Below are 13,303 nucleotides of genomic sequence, written 5' to 3' on the forward strand. Positions count from 1 at the left end.
TTTCCTTACGAAATCAACATATTGTGTGTCAGTCACTTGCCTGAAATGAGCTCAAGAGGAGTTATATAATTGAAAAAAGGTAGGGAATTTGTTATATGATTGAAAAAAGGTAGGGAATTTGTTATATAATTGAAAAAAGGTAGGGAATTTGTTTTATAATTGAAAAAAGGTAGGGAATTTGTTATATAATTGAAAAAAGGTAGGGAATTTGTTATATAATTGAAAAAGGTAGGGAATTTACAAGATGGATAACATGCAAATGCTAAGGAGGAAACAATGACGAGACATTAAGTGTAAATATGACAATTTATTCCATTCCTTTCGAAATGTTTTATCTATATGGATATATATTGCTTATTGTATGCTTTGGCAAGTGGAATGCTTATAAAAAGGAATATGCCCCTTTTTAGTGGTATGTAATTATATTTAACAACATTGTCTTCAGTGACAGATTCTGGATTCAGTTACTTAAAAGCTATGTGGCGACATATATATGTTCCATTGTTCTGCCTGTGAGAAGTGTTTAATGCTGTAATTTCACAGGTGCATGTTCATTTCACAACAGTGACCTGAGTAATCACCTATGCTGTTGAAGGTGTTCCCAAGTCCTTGTGCAGAAACGTTTTAAAGAGCTGATGCTGCTTTTCACCCTGATTTCAGGGGTGTGGACACCACACACAGGAACCTTTTATTAGGGGCCTACCCCACTCATTAAAGGGGTGTTAGGGTAGCCTAGTGGATAAAGCGTTCGCTTTTTATACAGAGGACACTAGTCACTTTCCACACATGGGTACAAAGAAACTTCACACACTCGTTCACTCAACAGTCATGTTTTAAATGAATGTAATTTGAAGTTGTGTTGCGCCTAACTCTACTCATCTGCAGCATTGGTAGTGCATAACTTGTCCAAGACATCGCTCTTTGATATGCATAGTTACGGCCCTTAAGCTTGTCAGACACTTGTGAAATATGGGTTCGAATCCAGGTTCACACAGGCTTTCTACTTTTGACGGTGCCATAACTGTGCTGTGTGTTTCAATCAAAGTGGTACGTACAGGACCTCAGTGATTTAGAGAATAGACCCGTAACGATCCGGGTTAGAATAGGTCACCAGCAACCCATGCTTGCCATAAGAGGCAACTATGCTTTTCGTCTAAGAGGGGACTAACGGGATCAGGTGGTCAGGCTCGCGGAGTTGGTTGACACGTCATCGGTTCCGAACTGCGCAGATCGATGCTCATGCTGTTGATCATTGGATTGTCTGTTCCAGGCTCGATTATTCACAGACTGGCGCCATATGGCTGGAATATTGCTGAGTGAAACGTAAACCTAAACTCATTCACTCTTTCATTTTAACAATAACCCAAGAGGTATTAAACTAAAGCAATAAATCTCGAGGCAGTGAACATTAGTGTCAACTGAGGTCGTATTTCTTGTAATCACTTGTGCCTCGTGGGTTATTCTATATTTTACCCATTCTGTAACTAAGCCAGGAAAACACTATTTAAGTACTTTAAGGCGCATTTTCTCATGTGTTTACAAAAAAATCTGTATTAATGCGTGGATGAAACCAAACTGCTCAAGCCTAATGGAATCAAGCATAAAACACAATATAGTACTGATGAAAACGGTATGAAAAAGAGGTGTCCATATTCGTTTCATGACGATGTTATTAACCACACGCCTTCTAAAGGCTACGCCAAAGCCACCGCCACCGCAATTAAGTTCACAGTCAATGAGTACAATCACATACTCAATGTTTTGTCGTACAACGCAAATTTGGCGAAACTCGTGCCAGAACTCAGAAGGTGGGTGACTAGTGGACACAAAAGAGCCCAGCCCAGTCAGGGGTCTTTTTTAAAACGTTAACTTATAAAACTTAAAAATCTGCAAAGAAGCACGGAAAAATCTCGAGAATGGTGAACCTATTTTCTTTTATCATATACTTTATCATAAGCTATTCAACTTGAGATGTATGTCAGAAGATATTACACCTAATAATATGAGATAAAAGAATGAATGAACTTAGTGGTGTGAAAATAGTTCTGGCATCCAATGAAAATGTACAAATACACGATCGACCAATCAACGTCGAGAATCACTAAATTATACACTGTTTACATATCAAAAAGACGTTACACGGGATCTGACTCGTTGGGTCGGCTCTCTGAAGACCCGGATTCAATTCCTCACATGGCTTCAATGTGAGAAGCTCCTTTTTCGTGTTCCCCGCCGTGATATTGCTGGAACACTCACTCTTTTCCTGAAACAAGTAATCTGGACTCCCCAGATAAGAGCTTGTATGATTGGCCACATTCGTTGTATAACACCATTGTTCGCATTGTAAGTTTGTGTGTAGATCATGCCGTTGATCACTGGGTATCTGGTCCAAATTTGGAAAGGGACGGTTGGGTGGCCTGGTGGTTAAGCCGTTCGCTCGTCGTGCCGAAGAACCGGGCTCGATTCCCCACAAGGGCCCAGTGCGTGAAGCCCATTGCTTATGGCCCTCGCCGAGATAAAGTCGGCTTAAAACGTCACTCACTCCTATTTGACCTTTGCTAAGATCAGTTTCAGAGGAACACACACTGTGTCCGATCAGGGTGCCGTTATACAAGGTGATCTTAGCGCTAAGGTGACCGCAACTCTGATACCATAACCTAGACATACGGTAGTCTTAGCGCAACTCTGATACCATAACCTAGACTTAAGGTAGTCTTAGTGCTAAGGTGACCGCAACTCTGATACCATAACCTAGACTTAAGGTAGTCTTAGTGCTAAGGTGGCCGCAACTCTGATACCATAACCTGGACTTAAGGTAGTCTTAGCGCTAAGGTGACCGCTACTCTGATACCATAACCTAGACTTAAGGTAGTCTTAGTGCTAAGGTGACCGCAACTCTGATACCATAACCTAGACTTAAGGTAGTCTTAGTGCTAAGGTGACCGCAACTCTGATACCATAACCTAGACTTAAGGTAGTCTTAGTGCTAAGGTGACCGCAACTCTGATACCATAACCTGGACTTAAGGTAGTCTTAGCGCAACTCTGATACCATAACCTAGACATAAGGTAGTCTTAGTGCTAAGGTGACCGCAACTCGCATACCTTAACCTAGACTTAAGGTAGTCTTAGCTCTGATGGTGTTTTGTACAACAACACCCAGGAGGCGTATACATGTAAACTATTGCTTATATACTTTCGAATATAGCCTGAAAGTGGCGCCATAGCATAAGTGGCGTTGAATATTTATCGCACTCTCTCTCCAGTAATGTTTTGGTACGTGCGATGAAGATCCTTGGCCAGTTAATTACTTACTAAAATGTATGATAATAATAAAGTGCGCATTATGTGTAGTTTTCTACGAAGATTGTACCTCTCCACATTCTTACTGCTGCAGTCTAGTGGTTAAAGCGCGTCGCGCACAAGATCCAGGTTCGATTCCCCACATGGATACAATGCATGAAGTCCATTAATGGTGATACCGCTGTAACATTGCGAACAGCTGTGTAAAACTAAACTCGCACACTCACTGCTGCGTACACCTTTATCTTATAGCCCCGAGAAGTCTTCTCATTATCACTGACGTCGAGGTCAAGATTTTGAAATCTGCGCAATGAGAGGGTTTGACAACATACCATGACCTCATTCATGACACTGCCCATGGAGACGGGCTTTACTTAATGTGATCACAACACATGAGAAAATACACAATACTTTAAAGTAATCGTTTTCATAAATTTATTTCAATATGTCATATCGAATATTGATGCTACAAAGTGTTTTCGTGCCCTCTTCCACATGTAGCAGCTGTCGCAAACCATCGAAATCAATATTCATCTGAAAAGAGCAAGACACGTACGATAAAAACAGGAATTACACCTTGTCAAGGAAACTGACAGGAAAACAATAGTGCGCGCACCCACAATGATAAGTAATATAAAGGATAACTTTGATAATATACCATTATAACAATTTAGGCTGAGAATTTTTACATTTTCTAAATTCAGTATAACGTAGCACTTTCAGCAATGTATATGTAGAGAGAGTATATGTCTTCAAGACGTTCACGGGACAATATCCCACAAAGACATGAAACAATCGATGGCAAATTATCTTTACGCTTGAACATCTACTTTCACCCAATAATTTCAAACGTATCAAACTGCACATCCAAACCTGAAAAAAGTGAAACTGTAAATAACCTGACTACTATACCCGAAATAGCATTATCAAACAACCATTTACATTTATTGTATTAAATAAAGTACTTAATTGTTACCATTAATTATCCACTGGCAAACCTGGTGTAGACCGTGGATATAATACCACACTGGATATAATGTCACATTACTCCAGGACAAATGGTGGTATTATAACCAAGGTATACTGTATTGTAAAAATAATGCACTCACTTAACATATTTTGATAAAATCACGCAATTTACACCTACCCCTACCCCGCGTTTGCTCTATAGCTAACGAGAGCATATATCAAGCAAGAATTGTTCACAGAGCAGTGAATCTTTTCAACGTCGATTTTGCCGCTGTATTACGCTTGTTAACGGACTATTCAGTGTAGCCACCGAAGCCTACACCATTACGTAGACCATTGTTCGTTCCCTAAAGCACTTACAGATAAACCCCGGCTTACTGATACCACCACTGACTCCGGGCCAATTTGTATGCTTCGATACTGTTGCCATCACACACGTATGAGATGAAGGGGGTATAAAAAGGCACCCTTGACCTACCCCATCACTCAGTTCTTCACCTCGCCTTGCTCTAGATCTGTCGCAACAGAACCACCGCCACCACCACAATCATGAGGGAAATCGTCCACATGCAAGCTGGCCAATGCGGCAACCAGATCGGCGCCAAGGTGAACTTCTTTCTCTTATCGTTTTATTGCATTTTTAGTCCTTGCATGAACATTCTTTACACACAGTGCCTGTTAAGACCGTCATGTAAGGCCAGTGGTGCAATCAGACTGATGGCAAGGTGATCAACTGAATACTCTCTGTATGTGTATATAACATCTAAATAATAAAATTGAAAATTTATGAAACGTTTAATAAGTTTTATATCTTAATTACGAAATCCGTCCCTCCTCTGGCAAATGCATACTGAAATGAGGTGATTCAGCATTGGAACTCAATACCCAGTATTGAAAAAAAACACCACCGAGTCAGTCTTGACAGACATATTCTTGCTATTATTTGTATTTCTAAAACTATATTTATGAGATAACGCTACAACGCTATCACTGTAGCTGTTTACCCTTCTCGCATCGTTTGTACCCCGTACCTGTAGATGTATGTTTTAGAGTTATGTCTGTTAAATAAAATATTCGAAAGTTAGTGCACTGTGACAAATTGTATGAAAATGAATTGCAAATAAAATTTCCTTTGTCACCAGTTCTGGGAAGTGATCTCCGACGAGCACGGCATCGACCCCACCGGCACCTACCACGGCGACTCCGACCTCCAGTTGGAGAGAATCAACGTCTACTACAACGAAGCTACAGGTGAGGATAGGAAAATAGCGTTGTATGTAGATCAGAACGAATTTTGTTTTTGTTGTTGTTTCTAGCTGCACTCATTTTCTAGTCACATGTCTGCGGTATATAAATAAATGATAAATAGCCTGAACTATGCAATCCAGAAACTGATATTCAGTGATCAACAGCATGAGCATCGATCTACGCACTGTTACAGGAAGGAACCAAGTACACAAAGTCCTCCAAACGGATCTGCTTAGAACTGTACTACCCAACGAAAGTTTAGATTCACTAAAGGCATTCACTATATGTCATGTATAGATATATATGTGGTAATATTGAAAGCTAATTTCTCCATTAACCATACGCAGATGAATTGCATGAGGGTCATGCATCAAATTGCTGAAAACCATGTGCAAATATCGTACACGTGGACAGTTTTAGTGTAAACGTTTATGATGAATTGACAAATTTTCACCGAGTTTCATCATTTATTGAACTCTAGGCAGTAATCCTTTTCGTTTGTTTTACAATGCATCAGTTCATGTGTAAACAGTACCTTCAAACAGTATTGAATATTTTGTCAAATCTAGTTTAGAACAGTTGATTGAAGTAAGTGGCTGCATTTACACTAGTGAGTCTAAACTTTTGACTCGGAGTGAATGATACAACCTTATACCTTTCACAGTAACATTTGAACATCTTTCTGATAGAATGTGTTTAATATTGACATGAACGCAAACGGTCAAATGTTTCATTCACAAAAAATGTTCTAAGTTCACTTAGGAATAAAGGTCAAATACAGGGGCGGTAGGGTTCAAATCCAGTTACTGTAATGTTGTCAGCGGCAAATAATCCGTCATGACCCCATTGATCGCCTTAACGTATTAACTTTCGTAGAACCCCTCTTCCCGTTATAGAACAGCAAGCAATGGTAATAACCAGGGTTCGTGTTGATCTGATATACCGAGTGAGTGACTTTAGTTTTACGCCGTACTCAGCAATATTCCAACTATATGGTGGCGGTCTGTAAATAATCGACTCTGGGCCAGACAATCCAATGTTCAACAGCATGAGCATCGATCTGCGCAATTGGGAACCGATGACATGTGTCAACCAAGTCAACGAAGGCCTATTCTTCCCGGGACTTTAACGGGTCGTGTACCGTTGTGAAATGTGGAAGAGGCAGATAGTGCATAAAACACACACAAAAACAACCAACGCGCGCCTTCTTGTACAGACAAACTTGTTAAATCTTATAGTATGAGACCCTATATTTTCGCCAAACATTTTGCTTTTTTTCAGCGATACATGATTCGATTTAGGCATGTTTAGAATGACCCCAACGACGGTGAAAAATATTAAAAATATTCCTATTTGTTTGAGACCTTTTATTCATTTATCCAGTAGGCGTTAAAAATAAGGATTTTCACAACACAAACATTATCGTCTCTTATCTTTTACTCATGCATTTCAAACATCTACTAATCTCTTATCCTCTGCGCACCCGGAAGCTAGCCCGCAGCTACGTCCAAATCCTCGTTGCCCCGGGCAACTGTTATCGTTACGTCACTCTTATCTAATTTTAGTCAATCTTGCTGATATGTAGATACCGTCACGAGGTTTATCATGATCACATAGCGTTAGTCATACGATAGTTGATATGAGGTAGGTGGGTTAATATTAAAGGGGCACTGATGCGGAGCGATTTATGTTTCTTGCTAGCGGTCTAATTACGAAACCAAGCTGCAAGTTGGTCAGCACCTGCTCCCTCGACCGCGACGGACACAGGGACGGGGGCAGAATTTTTTCAACCTAAGCAGTGAGGGGGGTGGAATGCCCATCACATACCGTTATTTGTAAACATCCCAGGTATTCCTTGTCTGATTATAATAAACTATCCCAGCAGTGTAGGGTTTTTTTCTTATGCCTGGATGGTATAGTGACTGACGGAAACGTTACAGGAAAAAATGTAAGAGACTTTCCTAGAAAAAAAAAACAGGAAAAAAAGAAACACTTTTTTCCAGTTGTTTGTTTTTTCTTTATGAACAAAGTATAACAAGCACATGTTTTGCACATTTTTGCATCCTGTTGGTACTGAAATGATTGAGTGAGTAACAACCGGGCTACCCCACCGACCTTATATAGCACTTAAAGCTAAATACGAAAGATGAATATAAACACGTAATCTCCATTTGTTTCAAATCTTTCATCATGGAAACATTAAGGTTGCAAAAGACCGCCTCCATTGCGTAGTGGATAGATCGTCTACACGTAGAGCGAAAGTTGTTGGTTCTATCCCAGGCCTCTTCACATCAAAAATCACTAGAAGGATGTACTACTTGTAACAGTGACTGGTCAACTCGGAGTCAGTGTATTGATTAAATTGCGTCATGATGTGTCTTTGTATTAGCACTACAACACTTAAGACCGTACCAACACAGACAAATATACGCGTATGTCGGTGCATTTATGTCATTGTTAAAGCATTGTTAAAGAGTATTCGACCTCACCCAAACTTACTTCGCCTATTGTTGCAAATGGCTTCTTCTTCACATTTTCAGGAGGCAAATATGTCCCCCGAGCTGTCTTGGTTGACCTGGAGCCCGGCACCATGGACTCTGTCCGATCTGGCCCCTTCGGTCAAATCTTCCGTCCAGACAACTTCGTGTTCGGTCAGAGCGGTGCTGGTAACAACTGGGCCAAGGGTCACTACACAGAAGGTGCTGAACTGGTAGACTCTGTGTTGGATGTTGTTCGCAAAGAGGCCGAGAGCTGTGACTGTCTTCAGGGCTTCCAGCTGACCCACTCTCTGGGTGGTGGCACCGGGTCAGGCATGGGCACCCTCCTCATCAGTAAGATCAGGGAGGAGTACCCCGACAGAATCATGAACACTTTCTCCGTTGTGCCATCACCAAAGGTGTCCGACACAGTCGTCGAACCATACAATGCCACTCTATCTGTTCATCAGTTGGTTGAGAACACAGATGAGAGTTACTGCATTGACAATGAAGCTCTGTACGACATCTGCTTCAGAACACTGAAACTAACCACACCCACATACGGTGACCTCAACCATCTGGTGTCAGCCACAATGTCCGGAGTGACCACCTGTCTGAGGTTCCCTGGTCAGTTGAACGCCGATCTCCGTAAACTGGCTGTCAACATGGTGCCCTTCCCTCGACTTCACTTCTTCATGCCCGGCTTCGCTCCACTCACCTCCAGGGGAAGCCAACAGTACCGTGCACTCACTGTACCCGAACTCACCCAGCAAATGTTCGATGCCAAGAACATGATGGCGGCCTGTGATCCCCGTCATGGTCGCTACCTGACAGTAGCTGCCATGTTCCGTGGTCGCATGTCCATGAAGGAGGTCGATGAACAGATGCTCAACGTCCAGAACAAGAACAGCAGCTACTTCGTTGAATGGATCCCCAACAACGTCAAGACAGCTGTCTGTGACATCCCCCCACGTGGTCTCAAGATGTCTTCAACCTTCATCGGCAACAGCACTGCCATCCAAGAGCTGTTCAAGCGCATCTCTGAGCAGTTCACGGCCATGTTCAGGAGAAAGGCTTTCCTCCATTGGTACACTGGCGAGGGCATGGATGAGATGGAGTTCACTGAGGCCGAGTCCAACATGAACGACTTGGTGTCTGAGTACCAGCAGTACCAGGACGCCACCGCCGAGGAAGAGGGAGAGTTTGACGAGGAAGAGGGCGAAGGAGATGCGGATGCATAAAATTTCGTCCTAAAAAGGAAACACTGAAATGTGTTGTTTCTTATGCCCAGTGCGCAACACTTGCGATGTGTATGATTGGAACAAACTGCTGACTGAGTGACATGATATCTTTATTTATTCTTTATTTCTTCTGGTAAATATTTAACGTTTTACTTGATCTGTTTCTCTTTGAATAAAATACATATTGAAATGAAATGTTTGATGTCTTACCCGTTTCTCTTCTCGTTGCCAGTCAAAGTGATTGTGTGCTGTGCTGTGTAGAATTTGATCACTGTTGTGTAGAATTTAATTACTGTTGAAAAGAATTAGATCAATGCTGAGTAGAATGGGATCACTGCCCTGTAGCATTACATCACTGCTGTGTAGCATTAGATCATTGCTATGTAGCATTACATCACTGCTGCGTAGCATTAGCTCACTGCTCTGTAGAATAAGATCACTGCTGTGTAGCATTAGATCATTGCTATGTAGCATTAGATCACTGCTCTGTAGAATTAGATCACTGCTCTGTAGAATTGGCTCACTGCTCTGTAGAATAAGATCACTGCTGTGTAGCATTAGATCATTGCTGTGTAGCATTAGATCACTGCTGCGTAGCATTAGCTCACTGCTCTGTAGAATAAGATCACTGCTGTGTAGCATTAGATCATTGCTATGTAGCATTACATCACTGCTGCGTAGCATTAGCTCACTGCTCTGTAGAATAAGATCACTGCTGTGTAGAATTAGCTCACTGCTCTGTAGAATAAGATCACTGCTGTGTAGCATTAGATCATTGCTATGTAGCATTACATCACTGCTGCGTAGCATTAGCTCACTGCTCTGTAGAATAAGATCACTGCTGTGTAGCATTAGATCACTGCTCTGTAGCATTAGATCACTGCTGTGTAGAATTAGCTCACTGCTCTGTAGAATAAGATCACTGCTCTGTAGAATTAGATCACTGCTCTGTAGAATTAGATCACTTTTGCGGCATGTCGGATTAAAATTATACAGGTCGTTGACCAAAAGTGATATCCGCGAGTATCACTGAAATTTCGAGTAATAGATAAACAAATGATCAATTTGGAATTCGAATCTTGGCCTTTCAGCGAGACGAGCAAACGAGCTTTAGCCACTAGGCTACTCCAGAGACCCCAAATGGTACTAACTATAAGATAAATACGAAAGGTTAATATGAACATGAATCTTCCTTCATGTTCAGCTCTTTCATTATTTGGAACATTTGGTATCGAGACTACGAGTAATAAATATGGTGTTGATGGTATCTCCACTGAGTGCCTAAAGTGACAAAGTGTTATCAAGGCACTTCATCGTGTTTTCAATGTAAGTTTTAATTCAGCGAAATACCTGCAACCTGGGCTACGGGTATCATAAACCCAATACCCAAATGTTCAACTTTAGATCCCATGGATCATATGTCATATTGGGGCTTGACCCTTACAAACTCCATATACAAATTGTATTCTTGTAATGTTCTGAATAATCGCTTACTGGGCTGACTCTACTAGTATTTTGAGTGATATGCAAAACAGTTTTCGGAAAAAGAGATCCACTACTGATCATATTCACTCTGTTTGAATATTGAAAATAGAAAATGTGATAGAAAGAATACTTTTGCTGCTGTTATTGATTTTAAGAAAGCGTATTACTGTGTCGATAGAAATGTGCTGTTGAGGAGAGTAAGTCATATTGGTGTGAAAGGGAAACTGTTCGTAGCTCTTTAGGCTGTATGTTAAGGTAAATAAGATCTAAACGTTGCTGTGAATGGTGACATGGGATGGATTCATTCCATCGTTAGACAATGGGTATGTATTGTTAGACAATACTGCCGTTTTATAAAAATGTCTTTATAAGAAATAAGTATGTATTTATGTGGTCGGAGAGATGTACGAGAGGACGTTTGAGAAGCTGGAATTCAGTAGCGGAAGCAAAGTCAAGTAGAGGGGCCTTAGTGTGGAAGCTGATGTTAAACGGGTATGTGAGGGTGTGCGAGATATTTGTATGCAGAAGTATGTGAATGATTGGTATGAGCTATGATGCAATCCGAGCGGTAGGCCCGGAAGTAATAAACCAGGGACGTATCGACTGTTGTGTATGGCTGTGAAAGTTATGTGAGTATGAGTATGTCCCGTTCTTAGCGCTCTGCCGTCTCCAAATTCAGATCAGGTACAGCTCCTCTGCATTTGGAATGTGAATGCGAGTGTGAATGCGAGTGTGAATGTGAGTGTGAATGTGAGTGTGAATGTGAATGTGAGTGTGAATGTGCATGAGAGGGTATGTTTTCAGTGTAGTGAGAGTGTTGAGGATAAAAGACATATTGTGTTCTAGTGCCATATGTATGATGATTTGCTTGAAAATTTATATGAAAATGAGTTTTAGCTATCCAAACCTCCTAGATCTCTGTAATAATGATAAATTAGTCTTATTTTTTTAACATCATGTATATTTCAGTGCCCAAACCTGCTTGTATATGTTACAAAGGAAAAACATATTATTTTATATGGATAGATTTTATACTGTATTTAAACCATACCTTTATTTATTTGCTTCTTTCTAGTGTTCATAGTGCATTATTGTCTGCCATAACCCTTTAAGGGTGGCTCACCTTTACGTTATATTAAGTATGTATACGTTATATATTAAGTATGTATACGTTATATCAAGCATGTTAATATATGTGTCAACTGTGACCATGAGGTGAGGCGTAAATAAAATATCTGTCTGTCTGTCGGGTGAGTACAGACAACTGTCGCACACGGACTCACCCAATCTCCATGTTTAATGAAGAGAACAGTTACTACCCTCATCCTTGTCTGCCTCACTGTGTCTGAACCGCAATATCTTCCATACCGCCTAACCCTCTCTGCAATGCTAAAAGCCTGAAAGAAGAAATGCTAGATTTCACCAGATTCAGCGGGTTCAGGATCTTTGGTCTCCCCGGGTTCCTTTTCAATTTAAATGGGTTAATTTGTTACAATCATAAATATATGGTCAGAGACAAAGAGTTTGTCTACCCTCGTCTTTACAGTAGCGATAGGCGCTTTTTGACAAGAGTGACTCCCCTTTGACCACATTCTCACAAATTTTGACAAATTCTATAAGACATTGTCAGTAAAGTATTATCTGGGACTTTCACATACAGTTGTCCCATTTACACAGAAAAAAAACAGATGTCTTGGATCAAACATATACTCTTCTTTAAATATTTAAATAACACTTCTGTAGAATTATACTGGTAAACACATATAAGATGATCCACGACCTGACAAATGACCCCAATTTGCATACTTGGGAACGCCCCACAGAACGATCCACTTGAAACAAGAGGGAGGCAGGTTGTCTGATAAATATCGAGAAGTTCATTTTCCCCGTGCGTTTCACGCATGAATTGTTATAGAACACTCGATTTGGGAACAGGTACAATCCCAACGAATTGAATCAACGCAATATACTGAGCAAATATTTTTAGGACCACCGATCCATTTCACTAAGCAAATGACATTTTCCTGGGGTTTTTTCACAAAATTGTTGAATATCTAAAATGCTTGTCAATGCCCCAATCATCTATTTGTCTTCGTCTTAACTAAAGGTTAGCGTGAAATATCAGTATCTTATGCCTGAACTGCAGCCTTATCATTCGAAGGAATATGCGGTGATGATTTCATGTCACGGTTAGCATGTATTGCACGTGCATAATCGTGAAGCTACCTGTAGCAGCCAAGTGTACTCGCCCAATTCGTTGTACCGCCTCTCTTGTCACAAAGGCGTTTAGTGCGCAGGATCATCTAATATGTGTCTAGCAGTAGTTTTCTTATACACATGTACAATATAACTTGGTTACACTTTCAACTTTGGACTTTTAAGCCTACTGATTAAATATAACCGTCACATATAAATCTAGTAGCTGTAGATGTACCAAGGTTGACAACTTCTGTTTTCCGCATATTGATAAGTTGGCTCGGAATACCGTGATCATCAAACATATTCAAGGAATGTTTTAAATCTACTTGAACCTCTGCAGCAAGTACTGTGTCTTGCATAGAGAAAAGATCTAAGTACGTCA

The 13,303-nt window shown here is 40.7% G+C and overlaps 1 protein-coding gene across 1 annotated transcript; it reads left to right on the forward strand.

Annotated features, from left to right (window-relative positions):
* Window positions 1-4,805: 4,805 nt before the first annotated feature.
* LOC137258941 (tubulin beta chain-like) lies at window positions 4,806-9,237 on the forward strand. The gene is made up of 3 exons (XM_067796639.1): window positions 4,806-4,877; window positions 5,414-5,522; window positions 8,060-9,237. Exons 1-3 carry the CDS (start codon window positions 4,821-4,823, stop codon window positions 9,235-9,237), a joined length of 1,344 nt encoding a protein of 447 aa, XP_067652740.1. The 5' UTR covers window positions 4,806-4,820.
* The last annotated feature ends 4,066 nt before the right edge of the window (window positions 9,238-13,303 follow it).

This window comes from Haliotis asinina, chromosome 12 (assembly GCF_037392515.1).
Source record: "Haliotis asinina isolate JCU_RB_2024 chromosome 12, JCU_Hal_asi_v2, whole genome shotgun sequence".
NCBI lineage: Eukaryota > Metazoa > Mollusca > Gastropoda > Lepetellida > Haliotidae > Haliotis > Haliotis asinina.